The sequence below is a fragment of the Harpia harpyja genome, chromosome 3 (genome assembly GCF_026419915.1).
Source record: "Harpia harpyja isolate bHarHar1 chromosome 3, bHarHar1 primary haplotype, whole genome shotgun sequence".
Taxonomy (NCBI): Eukaryota; Metazoa; Chordata; class Aves; order Accipitriformes; family Accipitridae; genus Harpia; species Harpia harpyja.
In genome coordinates, this window is record NC_068942.1 from 52,225,901 (window position 1) to 52,243,989 (window position 18,089).

An 18,089-nucleotide genomic window follows, 5' to 3' on the forward strand; every position below is an offset into this window, starting at 1 on the left:
AACAACTGGGAAGACTTTCTCTAGAAGGTTTATTTAGCAATAACTTCTAAAATGGTTAAAAAGTTGAAATCTTGATATTAGCAAAAGATAGGTAATTCAGCAGTCCTAGTTTTTTTCTTCAGTAGTTCATGATCTTTTGTGTTATGTAAACTCCAAACTCGATTAAGCACAATTCAGTTTTGAAAAATAGATTATTTTAATGAGTTTTAATCCAATTTTAGTATGTTTGAATTTCTAAAAATACCTATTTCTGTTTTTCTCCACAAGGTGACGTAGGTGTTCGGTATAGAGATACAGAGTGGTATATGACCCTACTGTGGGGAATCTAAAATCGATTTTTTATAACTTTTTTCAGATAGCCTTAAACCACTTTTATTTCCTCAAGTTTATTTTATAAAACCAGTAGTAGATATGTACTTGAATGAAACTAAATACTATTTACCTAAGATTTATGCATTTCATACATAGTTACGAAGCAAATAATAGAAGATAATACGAGTAAGAATAATTACTATCTGGAGGCTTTTTTATACTGTAGAGTTAGTCAAGCAAATCATTTCAATATCTAGCTTTGAGAAATATTTTGGTTTTATTATTGAGACTGTTAGAGGAATATGTAAAACATGCACATGCACACATGTGTTTGTATACAAAGTTGACTGTGAACTGTATAGTCATACATACAGTGATGTCCAGAAACTTGGCACTGCTACGATGAAAATATTTTAGCACTAATGGGATGTTTTAGGACACTTCATTACTTTTATGTAATATGTTCCTGTAGTGGGTTGACCCTGGCTGGATGCCAGGTGCCCACCAAAGCCGCTCTATCACTCCCCCTTCTTAACTGGACAGGGGGGAAGAAAATATAACAAAAGGCTCGTGGGTCAAGATAAGGACAGTTTAATAAACTGAAAGCCAAGGTCGCGCGCGAAAGCAAAGAAAAACAAATGATATTATTCTCTACTTCCCATCAGCAGGCGATGTCTAGCCACTTCCTGGGAAGCAGGGCTTCAGTACGCGTAGTGGTTGCTCCTGAAGACAAAAAATGCCCCCCTTCCATCTCCCTTTACTTAGCTTTTATATCTGAGCTGATGTCATATGGTATGGAATATCTGTTTGGTTAGTTTAGGTCAGCTGTCCTGGTTATGTCCCCTCCCGAGATCTCGCCCTGCCCCAGCCTGCCGTTGAGGGGGGGGCAAAAATGTCGGAGAGACAGCCTTGATGCTGTGCCAGCACTGCTCAGCAGTAGCCAAAACACTGGTGTGTTATCAACACCTTTCTATCTACTGATGCAGAGCACAGTGCTATGAGGGCTGCTATGGGGAGTATTAACTCCATCTCAGCCAGACCCAATACAGTGATGTCCAGAAACTTGGCACTGCTACGATGAAAATATTTTAGCACTAATGGGATGTTTTAGGACACTTCATTACTTTTATGTAATATGTTCCTTATGAGAAGTCCCTTCCTCTTAAGTTTAAAGGGTGCTTTTTACAAGTAAACAATTTTGGGCCTGGTTTCTTTAGGAAAGGCATATATGAAAACAGCACAGCTTGCATTGTGTTTTCTCCAATAACTGTCAAACTGGCTAGAGACTTGCAAATAGGAGTACTGAATTTCTACAGGTTTCTTTTGAAAATCACTGGAGGAGTAGGGGATGGGAACCTGAATTAGAATTTTTACAGGTGTAAATGCTATTGCACAAGGTCTACACTTATTTCAGTTTGTTACCTGCTAACCATTTAATCAGCAAATGTTCACTTACTAGAAAGTAAATCTATGCAAAGCTCCATGTACTTGCCTCCTACTCAGCTGCCAGGTAGAGAAGGTAGTGTCTGGTGGCCTCGGGCATGTGTTGGGGTAGGGCTTTGGTGCATCAAGATGCAGAGGGATCAAAGATGTAGTGGAACCTGAGGGCAACTAGTGGTACAAATATGGGGGGGGTATTAGAATAACACTAGAAGAATGATTTGAGGATCATTGGATATTCATCTGTACTGCATCAGGCTTCAGTAGTTTCTCTGGAACAACTTGTTAAATGTTGCATGTTGCATCTAATTTTTGACTGAGTTGATAGGATTATGTATTTGTCTAGTGAAATTGCAACCAAGTGGCCTGTGATTCCATGTCAAGGGCAAAAGTTTAATTTCCAAAACAGTCAAGTTACTCACCTTAAAGGCAAGCATGCCAGGTTCTTCACGTACTGAGCATAATATTTCATGAAATAACCACAGTAGCCTTTTAAAAGGCCATAAACTGTAACTCTGAATGTGTTACCAAGTTGATGATTATGTAAACTGTACTTTCAAATCAATTGTTTTTCATTTAATCTGTCAGTTACAATAGTCCAGGAATTCTGTGGGGTGCTGAACTAAATGCTAACCCAGCCACAAAGTTGTGTGCTGCATCCGTTTGGATTATAATCATGGTGTTTCTACACATAAACAGGCTTGTGTGAGGAGATTCCCATTTGTGAATAAAAAACCTTTCAGGAGTAGATACAGAAAAATGGGAGGCATGGGTGGAAAGCCTTATAAAGACAAAATGGGAAGGTGAAAGGAAGAACACTAATCAATAAGGATCACTTCGGTAAAACTCCCTGTCAATGCCAGAACTGACATGGAAACTCAGGTCACTGGTGAGTTAAATTGAGGGAAAACATAGATCTCCATTAAAAATTACAGCTGAATTTGCAATCAAATGATTTTGTTTTCAGTTTTTATTGTACATATGTACTTGAAAAATTTTTGCTGAAACATTAAACATGTCTTGTAAGATGAAGTTTGTGCTCATTGACTGCATGTGCTTCCTTTGAGTAGCTACTTGGTTTTGTTTCTATTCTGGCATGGATCATTTATAGTATTTCATTTTAAATGTGAACTCTGCCAAGGGATAACTAGAAACATTTAAAAATTTTGTTTGACTATTTCACTTACAGTGATCTAGTTCTGTATATTGTAATGAACATAATAAAGTGGAGTTTTATTTCTGGAAAAAAAATCTATTCTAAAAAATTCGTGGCAGATTCTGTATAGTTGAAGATTTGACTATCTTTATTTGCCAAGCAGAGAGCACCTTTGAAATTTTAAATGTTCTTGAAGAGGGTTAGAACAAAGTCAGCAAGTGGAGTACTTGTTAATCTTTGTTGAAAACTGGAGGGAATATGTGTGCTGCAGAAAATACAGAGCTGTCCTTGGCAAAAGTAATGGGGGAAACAGCCAGAAGACGTACAGGGAGCAGTGTGGTGACATATTACGTGACCATAACTGTGTCATCTAGCAAAAAGCTGTAGTTTCTAGGTTCATGCATCTGTGGAAGAAGAAAAGCTATATGGAGAAATAGAAGCTTTGTTGCAAACTGTTGCTTTATCATGCACTCACTATTTTACTAGTGTTTGAAAAAATAGGGTGAGAGCTGTGAAGGTGTAGCTAAATAGTCCTCACAGTGCATATTCCTGTTGCTGATGTCATGAGCTTCTTTGCAGCTTTGATACATTTGCTGTAGTTGTGGAAGTGAAATTCAGCCTTAGAAACACTTTTTGTCTGCAACACAGACACTTCTGTTACTTTAAAGTTTTGGTCAGTTGTTAAACCTCAGTTATTCCTAAAGAATTTATTTTCTGTACAGAAAACAGTGTTCAGAGTTCAGTGTCAGAAGATTGCTTGCATGTGAAACAATCAGGTGTCTTTGCTTAATATTTGTTGCTTTTTTTGTTTTTTTTTTCAGTAAGTGTGAGTAATTTTGGAGTTCTTATTTTGCTGCTGTTGTTATCTAGTTAGTTAGTAAACCTTTTCCTGCCCTCCTATGAAATTCTGATAAACAGCTGTGTTAATATTTTTTAGAAAATATTCTGGAAGATAATTGGTTGACTATAAAAGATTGATTAAATAATTAAAAACTGTCAAATATTTACATGATTCCTCTTTTTTTAGGATTTCCATTTGAATAGAGTTAACTTGGAAGAATCACCAGGAATGGAAAGTTCTCCAGCAGGTGCTAGACCTAAGAAAAAAAATAAGAAGTCCTATGATTTAACTGCATCTGATAAATTCTGGCAAAAGCATAAGGGCAGGTAAGCTGTATAGGTACAGTGTTTATATTAATTTAGTCAATATAATTCTAAGTATTCTTCATATTATGGTAGTTCTATTTTTAAGCTTCTTCGAAAATATTTTTGAAGTTTGGTTTTGTTTTTTTTTTTAAGGAATGATCATTCTCAATATTCGTTGTCCATGTTAATTGTATATTAGCTTTTTGTTACAGAGCACAAAATTGTTCTTAGCAAAATTATATAAAAATATCGAAAGCAGTGAATATATCTTAGAAAGTTTAAATAAACCTACAGTAAGATGTCATTATTTTCACTGATTTGATACTGCTGCATGATTTGTATGTTGATATTTCTGAACACGTTTTCATGATCATCTTGATCATGCAAGCTGTCTGGTTCTAGTGTTTCTATTTGTTGATTTAACTGAGCCTAATGCAGAGTATTGTGTTAGTCCTTTTCCAGAGGTAGCTGAGTCTGTTCAGCAAGAACTGGAATCCTACAGAGCCCAAGAAGATGAAGTCAAAAGACTTAAAAGTATCATGGTAAGTTTTATCACCTATATGCGCTTTATGTAAAACATAATAGGACTTGTAGAGATGCTTAGCCCACTCTGTCACCCCACACACAAAAATCATCAGCATATGCTGAATTTTAGGCATAATAGAAGTACCATATTTCATGAGAAGGTTCAATTTCTTGCATTTATTGGCATTACATTTATATAACTTCCATAATAACTGCAAAGCACGATCCAGGCATTAATGTCATTATGAGAAAATAGATTCTAAATGCACTGACTGTATTTGCATGTGTGATCTTTGTATTTATTATGACTGTTTTTATTCTTCTTTCCAAACACTTCCCCAAAACCCAGGGTATAGAAGGTGAGGATGAAGGAGCAATAAGTATGCTTTCTGATAATACAGCTAAGCTAACATCAGCTGTCAGGTAAGTAATCAATAATGCATTATTGTTTAATTTGGAACCATTTCTAATTCTTTCTGTCATTTCACTTTTAATATCCTTTGAAATAAATAGCTTTAAAGTAGGCTATTCAGCTCAATAGTAGAGTTTAAATGCTTCATGATTCTGGTAGAGTTTCATGCAATGTCCTAGACAAGTACTTGCACGTGTAACTTCCACAGCATGTGTCTGTGAGCCTTCTGTACATGGCTTTGGAGCGTTTCCTCAGCAAACCTGAATAATCTGAGTGCATCATAGATTTGCTTACATGCTTCCACCAGAAAAACGCAACTACCTACCTCTGCATTCCTTCCTTAAAAAATTGTTAGTGAAATCCACTTCCTGAGGCATCTGCTTGCTTTGTACAGTGTGTAATTAATTACATTTTGATTAATGTAGTTACTGTAACATCTGTTGGCAAGGTTATAGTCATCAAGAACTCTGCATGGGAAATTTACTTCCCTGCTTTTGGAGACCTAGCCACCATGGATGAAACTGCAAGTCTGAGATTTAGATTTGTTCCTCATTATAAATCTGTTTTTCATTCCACTGATGCCTTGGAGAAGGGAGTTGTTCAGTTTGCTGCTTTTTGCTAAGACCCCAATCAGAAGGAAGAAGGAACAATAATTATGCTGAGGATAGATGGGGTGATATGCCCAGTGTCTTGTGAAATCTAGCATGTGTCTGCATTAGTTAGTTGTCTCTATGAGTTTCAAAAGTTGTTTTGTATGCTGTGCCCTGGTTAGAATTTGACTGGAATTAGAAAGGATGTGTGATGGATCAGACAGTTTTGAAAAAGTGAGCAGATGTTTCCAAGCTCCCCCTACAAAGTTTTAAAGTTCTGTAGATATTCTCAAGATGCTGGTTTTCAGGTTAAGGCAGCAAGGTATGAAAGTGACAAGCATCAAAAGCTTTAAACTGATAGCCAAAAAAATAAAATCATATGACTAAAGCTTCATCAGGAAATTTTACTGTTCAGTTAGCCTCTATATGACTGTTTTCTGTAATCTGGCATTATTAAGGAAGATCTTGTCCCCCTTCAGAAAAGTGTATAATACAGTAAACTCTCTATTGCAACATTTCAGCTCTAAGCTTTAGAATTATGCTGAGAAGTCCAAATACTGTTAAGATCTTCCATTTAGAAGATCTGGATTTGGAAGAATTAAACTAGGCTTTGCTGTTTTGTTGTCCATCATCTGCTAGCAGGATTAAGATACCCTTCAGAGTTGTCTTAGGCTTTACAATTTCTAGAAAACTTTGGGATATCTATTAGCAATTAAAAAACAGAGGTTCTAACATAGAGGATCTCCTGTCTTTTTTTTCTTTCTTTTTTTTAAATGCAGTCCTTTACAAAGGCAGTACTAATCACCTTCCAGCTATAAGGTCATTAATGGCCAATCATCATAGGTAACATTGATTTTATAATTGCTTAAAGGGGGAAAGAAAGTATGGTTACTTAACTGCATGGTTCTTCAGGCCATGCATTGTCATTAAATGCCTTCTCATCTGCTTATTATTAAACTGAGTAAGACACTGACTGTTTGGAGTGCTTTTGAAAGTGAAAGTGTATAGACCCTGAGCAGTCTTCTATACATGTGATGCCCAAGTGCCAGCAATGAAAATCATGTAGATCACAACACCTTAAGTAACAAATTTTCTATGAAGTAAACTTAACCATTCAGTTTCCCATTTCACAAAAGAAAAGATTTCCATCATGAATCCTGCATAGAGAATTGTGTTCTGTGCAGAAGCACCTGTGACAAATTCCAGGACATCCAGGTGTTCTGGTTTTATTTGACAGATATTATTATTTAATATTATTTGATATTATTTGACAGATACTGTTATTTGGCAGATATTGACACTTTTATATGTATCAGACATTAACTAAATGTTGCTTATATAAGCCATAATTCTAGTAGATTATTTGTTTAGGTAAGCAGGGCATGTATCTGTTGTTGATCACAAGCTTTCAATAGGAATATGAATTTACCCACATTATGTGTATTTTTTGCTAGTCAAGGTAAAAAGCTATTTTATTACATGTGGATAACGTCCTTCTGTTATGAGAATCGTTACATCTATACTTAATAATTTTTTAGTTCCAGTCCTATTGTATTCTATAATCTTAGATTTTAATAATCTTTAAAGGTCCCTTCCAACCCAAACTGTTCTATGATTCTGTAAATTTTTTTTGTACCAACTGTATACAATACACAATTCAACTAACTGCAACTCAGCAGGTTAGTTTGTATTTAATCTCTTCAGCTCTCTTCCAGAACTTCTGGAAAAGAAGAGGCTCATTGATCTTCATACAAATGTTGCAACAGCTGTTTTGGAGCATATAAAGGTATGATTGCTCTCCAACTTCAGTTTTCTATCAGTAGTGCTCCTTACCCTGAGAAATATATTTGAGCACGTGAAGTAAGATAAGAAAGTGAGCCTTCTCGGTTGTGCTACCTTTTACAGAAAATGCTGTGACTTCAGTCTAAGCAATTTTCTGTTCTGTGTGTGTTTATCGGAAGGGTACTGTTTACTGTTCAGCAACAAAAATGATACCCAGAGGTGTGGCAATAATGATGCAAGTTACTAAACTGGTCTTTTCGGCAGGGTCTGTGTTAGATGTCTTGTGCATAATTCAAGCACTTCAGAAGGATGCTTGTGCCCTTTTCAGTTTAAGTCTGCTGCTCTTGTATCAGAGAACTTGCAAACAGTTTCAGTATCAAGTAAAGACTGTGGTTACTACAAGGATAACTTGGAAGATGGATCTGCTTTCACAGTATAAGAACGGAAATTGTAGATGAGACTTTCAGAAACACTGAAATTCTGTTTTTGAAAGTGATTCAAGCACCAAGTCTCACTGAAAATCAGCAGTTACAAAATTTTACCCCGTGCTATTTATTACTCATGGAAGGCAATGTGTTTTGAAGCTAACTTTAACATTTGTAAAGTGCGTAAGATCTGTCCTCAGTTATTACTGCTACTGAATTTTTTTAAACTAAGTATTATAAATGAACAAAGGATTCATTCTGAATTTTAATGAATAAATCAATTTTACATATGTATAAAATTGGGGCAGAGATATAAGTGTGTCTATGTTTGGCTCATTACTGTAGGGGCTAGTTTATGCGCTTTTGCAGGATTAGGCATGTCAATTTTCGTATCTGGCAATTTAAAAGTAGTGCATTAATACCATTGAAATAAAAAATAGAAGTTGACAATGTCGATATTTTATTTGATGCCTTGTGTGTAAATTCACTTTTCTGAGAAAGATACTGAGACAGTAATGGCAGGCCTACAGCAGTAGTAGTTTATATGTTACTTGTTGGATGGATGCCAGGTTTCAGAGCAGGATGTGGAATGGCAATAACATCAGTTTTGATTGCCGGTGTCCTCTTGGCAACGGACTGGAGTCAGATGCACTTGTTCGTTCTCCATTAGGTGATAGTGACACAGTCTTCTCTTACTTCGAGGTGGAAGGGATTACCTTAGGGTCCCTCTGCTATAGCACTCTACTAGCCCTTAGGCTCTTTCCTCTGACAGGGAGCCTGCTATTAGAGAGTTCCCAGGGGAGTGGTGATCCATTTCTCCATAAATGATTCTTAATTCTGGTATTGCGCAGTGCTCAGGCTCCTTACCTTCTTATTGTACAGCTGTCAAAGAAGATTGAGAGACAAATGGGCATGCAGTTTCTTCAATATATCAATGATATGTGCATCTGTATCATCTTTTCTTTTAATTTAGGACGAATAACTTCCTTCATCTCCAGATATTTAGGAAAATATCTTAAACTCAAACTAATGGAGAAGCACATACTTTTCTGTTGGAATTTACCTACATTAAAACCATTTCACTGAATGAATGTAAAGTTTCTTCCAACTGCTTTGTCCTGTCCATTTTCCCCCTTTTTTTCACTCTCCAGTGTTACAAAAAGTATCTTTCTATCTGGAGCTGTGGAATTTTAACATGCAGGATGGTATGATACCTAATGGATTTCTCAAAAATACTCTCAAAAAGGCCAATATCTCAGCCAGTACTTTTTAAAGACATTCTGATGGCACCATGAGGCTGTGGTTAATAGGTTTTTTTATACAGTTAAATAATTAAACCAGATTAGGGTAAAAGAGAATTTTTTTGGCACATGCCTGGTCATGAGGAGCTAGTGAGACACCATGCTCTTCTTCAGGTTACTGTATTTTCACTTTTAAAATAATCTGGAGGCACATTTGTACTTTAAAATAGACTGTTTGCATTGTCCATTATGGTTTTTTGTTACATGAAGTATTAGAGCATTTTTCTTCACTACATATATGAGAATCAGTGCAAGGAATGCTACGACACCTGCTTTAGATATACTAAGTGAATTTAATTTTTCTTGTGGTCATATTTTAGTGTTCAGTTTACAGCTGCTTTCCACATTCTCTTGGATCATTTTCTAAGACACAGCAAGAGGAAACCAGAAATTAATCACATACTCAGGGGTCCTGGCAGTTTTCTGGCATATCTAAGTGTTTAGTGAAATAATGGAAAGAATGCATCACTTTTTTCACTAAGTGAACCATCAAGTATTTATTGTCAGTGCTTAGAACAAATGCATGCTTGTTTTGCATTGATTGTTTTTCTCTGAAGAAGCTGGTGACTGAAGGACTGTACCCCACGAATAACAGATTTAGGACTAGAATTCTATGTATCTTTCTAACTGCTTTAGAGCTTCAAGTAATGCTTATCTTTGCATGTCATTCTCATACGAATACTAGGATTACTGAAGAATGTTAAATCATGGCATATAAAAAGGTGTACACATACACTTTTCTAAAATGATTAATTGGAGAGGGGGATAGACTAGATAACATCTTGCTAGAATTCTATACACAGGAATTTAAGTGGCAGACTTATGTGAATTATTATCTGTCTTAGATTACTTACACTTGTTTAGTTTAAGGTTTTATTTTTTAATTCCTACATAGTTTTTTTTATCATGTATCTCCCATTTTGCTTGATCTCAAGGCCTGATACTTTGATTGACTCCATTATTGAGATTTCCAATAGCCTTTCAAATTATCAAATTCGTGTTTTGTAAAGGAATTCCACTGTTTTAACTACTCTGTTTTAAATGAGGTTACATTTTTGTCTTACCATGTGAACAGAAGTGGTATGTGTTTGTGAAATGTGTGTGTCACAGTGGTCCAGGCTGTTTTTCTGTAGTTGAGAACTGATAATTGAGTGACTTTGCAGTAAACAACAGCTTTTTCGGAGTGCAGTTACAGGGACCTTTCTGGCATCATTCTGTGCAGTTCAGTCGAAGGGAGCTGCCACTTTCAGCCTTCTTCCAGAGTTTCTCTTCCTCTTGATAGGAGCAGACTATAATTACCTGACCAACCTCACTCATTCTGGGGGCTGTTATTTCTGGTTGCTTTCTGTCAGTATCTTTGAGAAATTCCTCCCAGTAAATTCTTAGAAAATTTCTTTTCTCTTCTTCTGCATGTTCTCTCTCTCTCTAAAAGGAAGAGCCTTTGTACTGTAAAGACGATAGGAGAGTCTCCAACAAGTCCTTACAAAAATGACCCTCTAAGAGATTTCAATGGGTCCTGCTTCCACTTCTCTGCTTAAAAAAGAAGGAATTTTGTGTTCATCTTGAAGTACAGTGCTCCGGGAGAGACTCCCATGCACTTCAGTAGTTTTCCCTAAAATTCCCTAAAATTTTCCCAAATTTGTTTTGGCTTACAAACAGCCTGTTTCTAAAGATACTAAGTTGAAAGCTTTCACAAATATATTTAAAAAAAAAAAGACAAAGCAAGCTGAAGTGTAGCACTTTAACTGCAGTACAAGTCCTGTCCCTGAATTGGCAGCTAGAAAGGTCTCCTGAATGAGGTTGTTGTAGAACAAGATTTCATACTAGGAAATCAAGAGCAGGAGGCAGAAAGGGAATAACTGTAAATGCATCTTGATTTTATTATTGTTTTTATTATTATTTTTCTTCACCTTGCTTGCCAGTTTAGCACCCATAAGAACCTCTTCTTTGCTGTCTTCTTTTATGAATCTACAGGATTGTTTAGCTCCTACTCCCCAGCTTTTCCTCTTGGCTTGTCTGTGAGTTTGCAATTGAGTGAGGAAAATTGTACTTACTTAAATTAAATGGGACATCTGCTTCTTATCAGCACTTCTTAGACAAGCTGGCTCTTCGGCAAGTAACTGTCTCATTGATGTGACATATCTGGGAAATCTGTGAAAAGGTAACTAGTAGTGTTTAAGGGTATTCAGTAATCTGTATTAAATTTTATGAGATGTCCATCTAATTCCTAGTGAACTAGTATTAGAAAAATATTGCCCCAATTAACATCTTTGCTAGTGGCCTTCGTTAGTTATCTAGTGAAGAAGCAACTGAATAGACTCACCATATTGATCCGTCTCTTTAGTTCGTGCTTTTGTTGCATCAAAAAGAGTCTCGAAAATTTTACATTGCTGCTTACCTTTGATGTCCGTATTGTGGGTAGAAATAAAGGACCTGGAGTATTAGGATTTTCAGTTTGGGTTTCTTTTTTTTCCCAAAGAGTGTCAAGTTCACACTTGAAAAGTAATTGTCCAAAATTTTTTAAGAGGGTGAGTCTACATGTACCATTAATGTTTCAGTTTAGGCTCAAAGTATAGCAAGTATATGCAACCAGTGAGTTTCTTTGCTGCAGTTAGTCTGTTTTGCTCAGCAGTCTTAGTCAAAGAGTCATAAAGTTGCACGTGGTTGAGCAGAATTTTATCTAGATTGTGCTCCAAGTAAGTTAACAACTGTAAATCTGTTCTTACAATTGAAAGTATCTCATGTTTGAATTACATAATTTTATTTAAAAGTTGATCTGTAGACAAATATAATGAATTAACGAATCTTTTTTTTATGTTGTACATTTTTACATGCCATCTGAATAAATTTGTCTTAAACAGATCACCAGCTAAGATAATATGGGCATTGCCAAATTCAACAATAATATATTTATCTTAATAGGATTAAGTTTCCACATTTCAAGACAATCCTTTATTTGTTGGATGTCTTTTGTCTGGGAAAAATATTTTAAACTTAAAAACATTGAATTTAGCTCCATGTAAGGAGATACAAATGTAGTTAAAATACAAAAAGCAAGTGAATGTAATGGAAAGACTAGAAAAATTGTAGTAGTTTCTTTGCAATAGTTTTATCTTTTAGAGAGAATTAAGGAAACTATAACACAGATAGTCTCCAAGACGCTGTAGAATTGAAGTCACAGAACATGTCTGATGTGCCAGATACCAAATTGCATCTGAAGTAAGGACTTGGAAAAAGGCTGGTAGTTCAGTTCTATTCAGACTGTAAACTAGTGTAACTAGTTTACCACTGATAATCCCTTTAACTTTGGCTAAATACAAGATTAATCCAAGGTTTTACAGTAGCTTAACTACCAGAATTTGGCTGTGACTACTCTTCTGACATGAGCTCAAGGTAAATATAGCTTGAAAGAAGCTCTAGTCTTTTTGGATTTTTTTTGGTCACTTCATACACCTTATATGTAGTTGTAGTCGCTATGACAAACAGCAGAAGACATCCTTCTGCCCCTGAAAGTAGCAAGTGGTCATTTTTTGAGCACTCTTTGTGGTAATTTACTTTGTAAGCTGTAATTGCAATCTTCCACAAAGGCTTTAAGTTAAGTTGCTGTTCTGCAAGCAACTGCTCCTCTCAATGAGTTCAGTAGATGGTGAATGAGAAATGCAAGTGTTATATAGCTAACGGCATCATAAGCTGATTGCCAAAGGCTTTCAATATTAAAATATTCTTGTGACGTACCTCTTCTTTTATTTTGTATTCTCATCTCCAGCTCTTTTTTTGAAGAACTCACAATATTCAAAAGGTGAAATATCCTAATAACCTTAGGCTAGAGAAGTACCTTTTTTTTTTCCCCCCTTTTTTGGGGGTGGTGGTGAAATAACTGGTTTTTAAAATTCCATTTCCTTATTTGTGATCTCAGGAACAATTTTAGTAGAATTCAAAAATATGTGAAAACCAGACTTAGGAAGTTTTTACGTTGCTGTTGTTACAACCGCCACTGCACTGGGTTAGAAGGTGCCATAGCAGTTTTGCATGCCTTGGCATTGTCAGGCAAAATTTCCTGAATCTCTTAACTCAAGAAAAGCCCCAGTGGCTCTTGCCTCACTCTGGCAATATCATTTCAGTCTCCCAATGGGTATGATGTGGAGCTGAAACACTTCCAAGGCAACAAGATGGAGATCCACTCTGCCAGCCTCCTCTTTGAGCCAATACATAGCTGAATGTGTCCAAACACCAGGATTTAGTTAGTTATCAGATATTAAGGTTTTGTAAGCTGAGTAGTTGTAACATTTGTTGTGATGCTACATTTTAATGTTCAAATGCTCATAATGATCTGTGATGTAACAGCAGTTTTTTAAGTAAGTTTTGGAATGCATTTGTCTGTCTTTAGATAGTAAGTTCATGATAGGATGGTCGAGAAGTGCAAAGCTTGGGTATTGGTGCAGATGTATTGCAATGCAGTCATTAGTTGCATGGCCATGTGATGTCTTTCATAAAGCTTGTGCCTCATTAATTTTGTGCAGTCCCTGTGCCATCCTCCCCAAAAAATGGTTTTCACAATTTCATCTACATGTGTCATTGTATAATGAGAGACTTCTTTTCCAGTGTTAGCAAGATAATCTAATTATGAAGTCTTCTCCATCTTTGGTGTGAATGAATTATTGCAAGCTTTTGATCTGAGGTAGTTACATCAGTACTAGCTCAAGTTGGCAGTTGCCAACTTTTCTCTGGGATGATGCCTTATCATATTTAGGAATTTCCCACATTTATCTGCATTGAGTAATTGCCTTGTTGACTGAGAGACTTGAGGTTTAGCATAAATTTGACATAATATTCACTTGACCATTATTTTTTCCTATTACAGCATAACACTATGTATGATGGCATGTAGTTTTCAGCTATGACAAAACCATAGTTGAAAACAAAAGCTCCTCTTCTGGTTTAATATATGCGTGTCAGACATCCCTTACTTAACTTCCATTTTCACTTTTAATATGAGAATTACATAACCATCAGTTTTCTGAGAGTTAATAAAAGCATATTACAGCTTTAGTTATTTTTACTGAAAATTTATTTTAAAATAAATTTTTAAAAACGGTCTAGATAACTAAATCTATATACCTTTTTAAAGATGAAATAAATACTCTTTCATAGTGTTATAGATGTTAACCCTAACGCTTACTTTTAAACAGAGTCGAAAGCTGGATGTGTATTTTGAATATGAGGAAAAAATAATGAGCAAATCCACTCTGGATAAATCGCTTCTGGACATGATTTCTGACCCAGATGGTAAGTACTTTAAATCTGAACTTGGTATAAAATTTGTTAAGATATACAATAAATCTGTACCTGCTGAGTCTTCAGGGCATTGGTAAAGAGCTTATGTGCAGCCTCTGCAATACTTGTAAAGAAAACAGCTTTTTATTGATTTTTAGTAGCAGTCCAGAGAGTTTAGTATTTTGGTTGAGTAATATCCAAAATATTGGCAACTTTTGAAGATCCCCTAAAATCCTTTCCTAACTCCTTGTTTCTGAAGGTCAAAATATTTTAACTCTTGTACTTCTCCAGTGTTTATTAGTAGAGCATGGAATTGTGTGTGGTCTGAACAATACTGATTCTTCAAAATCCTACTGCATGTTTTATAACGCATACAGACCTCGCAAACAGAATGAAAAAGGGCATTTCATAGAATTTGGTTAGATCAAGGGGTTGTAATGTAGGTAGCTCTTGCTTGTGTGAGGAAAAAAAATGGATGGGAGAAGGGAAGCAAGACATAAATTGGCCAGTTCACTGAGAGACTCACCTGAAGTTTTGCATGCATTGACCCAGCTGTGGAATGTCCGTTTTCATCGCTGTGAGAGCAATGCATCCCAGTTTCTGTTTCGTACATGGTTCATGCATAACAAAGCTTTACACACTGGGTGATACTCAGAGTCTCTGTTAGCAGTAGTCACTACAGGTCTTTCTGTAGAAGGCTGAGTCCAGAATGGGTTCTCAGCTTTTCACAGTATCATAGCATCAACTCTCATTTCAGCCTCTCACAACCTGAGGTATGTCACAACCCTCTGACAGATTTCAATATGATCTGATACCAGTTGGCTGGAACAAAATAACCTGCAGAGCAAGATTATAAAACTTAAGTTATGACCGCTGGCCTGTCTGCATATTGGCAAGTATATTGGCAAACCTCAAGGATTTACAGACCCAGGGTTCCTGCTCTTTTCCCAGTATGCTCTTTAAGACAATGTTTTGTTACTGCATGCTTATATGTGTAGTCTTGTAGCTACATACTGGACATAATGTCTGCTTAGAGTTTGTATAATGATTCATATTTATAGAAAGAGTATATATAAATCCTGCTGAAATTTTTAAAAAATCTTTTATTAGTGTCTGTGCTATAGAATCAAAAGGTAGTAGAAGAAATACTATATGGTTAGTAGAAGTCTGAGCTAAAATTTTACAGATCCCATATTGGATCAGGTCTAGAAACTAACAGACTTTCAGGAAATCTGATGTCAGGCATCAATCTGTAATTCAGTACGGGCTATCTTTGTTAATATGAAGCTAATAAGAATATGTGTAATCTGTACTTCTATTCAGCCTCATACAAACTAGTCCTTTTCCATGTTCAGAGTTAACTGTTCATGTACTATTTTGATTTCAGCTTTTATGTTTGTGTGAACTTAGATATGAAAACAGAAATTATTATGCTTGCTAGGATTTCCTACCGGGTCAATTACTTTTTACCTGAATCCACATTTTCTATGCATTTTTGGATAACAGTATAAAGCAAATTGTTTTCCAAGCCTGATGTATCATATCAGCATTTCTATTAGCAAAGTTCTTGGGTTTTACGCAGGAGAAAGATTAGATTTCCAAGCTGGAGTTTTCCTTCATAAGCTAAGTATTCAGGTGTTCACAGTAGCACATTAGCATTTCCTATGCATTCCCTGCGTTTAAGATAAGTTTACGTAACAAAAGGATTTCCGGGCATGCTATATTGTAAAACTGGCCAGCTTCCTGTTGTGTGTTTCACTGAGAAATACCAGCAGAAAACATTTTGAAGGAATGATGCATCAAGTCTTCCAATGCTTTTAGTGGTAAACGATTTGTTTGCATTATCTGTGGGGATACTTGTCTTGTGGACAATGATATCTGCAGAGGTCTTCACAAAAACACTTAGGCTTGACCAATTAACAGCTTCAGGCTTCAGCCTCCCATTTCTTACTATGTTGTACTAATCTACCGCTCAGGGCTATTAGCTGTCTCCCAGTTCAGTGGATATTATATCCTAGAGTGGTGATAAAATGAGAGTTACTGATTTTGCTTTCCTCTAGTAGTTAATCAGTAGCCCTAAAGGCTGCCTGCTGGTTTTTGAGTGGAAAATAAAATTGTTCTGTTCTAGGTTTACGAAGGTAAGTTTTGTTCAGAATGTTTAGCACTCCCCCGCTCTATGCTGTCACAGAGCATAGCCTAGAAAAAATAGTGAACATTTTACAGGCAACTGACCTGGGTTTTATAGCTGTTTATCACAGCTATGATTTACATCAGTAGTATGTCAAGAGTAAAGTACTTTTGCCAAACAAAGTGGTTTTCCTAAGATTTAGTAAAGTGTACACAATACAATCACAGATTTTTTAAAAAATTTATTATCTTTTAGTAAGACAAAATATCACTTACACTAATGTGTAAGTGAGACCACTTACACTCTTGTGAGCACAAACCTTCTAGTTTGTAGACATGGTAAATAGGCCCAGCCAGGGAAATAATGTAATATTGAGTGCCAGTGTATTCCAGTTGAAACTGAAACTTAGTGATCAGCAAACTATTGAAACAAGCTATAAACTGTCAAGCTGGAAACAAGTTTTCAAGTCAATTACAGAAACCAAAGTCAGTTACACTGTATATTTAGAATGTTTAAAGTGGTTTTTTTACCCAAATGATCTCCAAGTGGATGTCTACCTTGAAAGCTGGCTTTTCATTTAGATAGATAGTACAACGTTTCTTCAGTTCTTGGATCTTCTGGTTTACTGGTATTTAGTAAAGGTTAATAAAACTTATTTCGCAGAAGAAATTGTACCAGGTCATAAATGATCATTATGACAGCGCTTACTCTTAACTTCTGCCAAGCTAAATACATGCTCACATATAAACAAAAGTTGCAGATTAGATTAGATGATCCCCTGCTGACATGATCCACATTCCGGGAGGGGGGGGGGAACAAAACAAAAACCCAGAAAAAATTCTTTTTTCTTACCCACAAGTACAAGAAAGTGCCTTTTATAAAATGTTGTACTATATCTAAAGGTAGCAAGCTTTTTTAACGAAGTATTGGATTACAAATTTGAAATGTTTTGAGAAGCTATACTTCTGAAATCTTCATTTGACACTATGGTCTTTACTAATAGTGATTGTCTTTTAGAAAAAAGTAGATGGCATTCCAAATCTGCTGTAGTAGGTTATAGTCCAGGTAACACAGGGTTGGCCACATCATTGTTTTGATCTGGCAGAGATGAATTTTGATTGCCATTGATAATGCTTCCCAAGAATTTGTAGCAGTGGTTTTTCTAACGAGTGGTGTGACAGAAGATGATTCAGGAAGTAAAATCTTTCCTGAAGGCAAGTTGGAAGTTCAGGATTTTGTTCCTGACCAAAAGTTCAGATAAGTGCTTCTGCAGCTCTCAAGTGTTTCAGTACAGTCAACCATAGCGCTGCATAAACAAATTGTAGAGCTAAAAAATAATGTGTTGTGGCTTTTACTTTTGTGATTTTTCTTTAGTCTTCTCTTTCATGGATCTAATCCCTGGTAATCCCTGCATAAAATAAGACATAATGCCACTACATAACTTTTTTAATATGTTATTTGAAGATTAATATTCACTACAAGCAAAAGGGGGAAGTGTAAGTAAACTTTCAGAAACAGTGAGCCAGTCTAACCCAACTTTTAATAAAAGTGCTAAATGTCTGTCATTTTATACACTGAAGGCAGCCATGGTAATAGAT

At 35.9% G+C, this 18,089-nt stretch overlaps 1 protein-coding gene and 1 long non-coding RNA gene across 3 annotated transcripts in view; one reads left to right on the top strand and one right to left on the bottom strand.

Moving 5' to 3' along the window:
- The window catches only part of SCFD1 (sec1 family domain containing 1), a 54,255-nt gene that overhangs the window by 17,324 nt on the left and 18,842 nt on the right, over nt 1–18,089 (top strand). For both annotated transcript variants that reach the window (XM_052782537.1, XM_052782538.1), the window contains exons 11-15: nt 3,936–4,075; nt 4,506–4,596; nt 4,929–5,002; nt 7,286–7,367; nt 14,279–14,375. In XM_052782537.1, the coding sequence (XP_052638497.1) occupies nt 3,936–4,075; nt 4,506–4,596; nt 4,929–5,002; nt 7,286–7,367; nt 14,279–14,375 (484 nt within the window). The remainder of the gene's footprint in view (nt 1–3,935; nt 4,076–4,505; nt 4,597–4,928; nt 5,003–7,285; nt 7,368–14,278; nt 14,376–18,089) is intronic.
- On the bottom strand, nt 7,391–15,152 carry LOC128139731 (uncharacterized). Its single transcript, XR_008234489.1, has 3 exons — nt 14,890–15,152; nt 11,144–11,240; nt 7,391–8,670 (listed from the first exon to the last, which is right to left on the bottom strand). It is a non-coding gene; the product is annotated as an uncharacterized LOC128139731 (long non-coding RNA).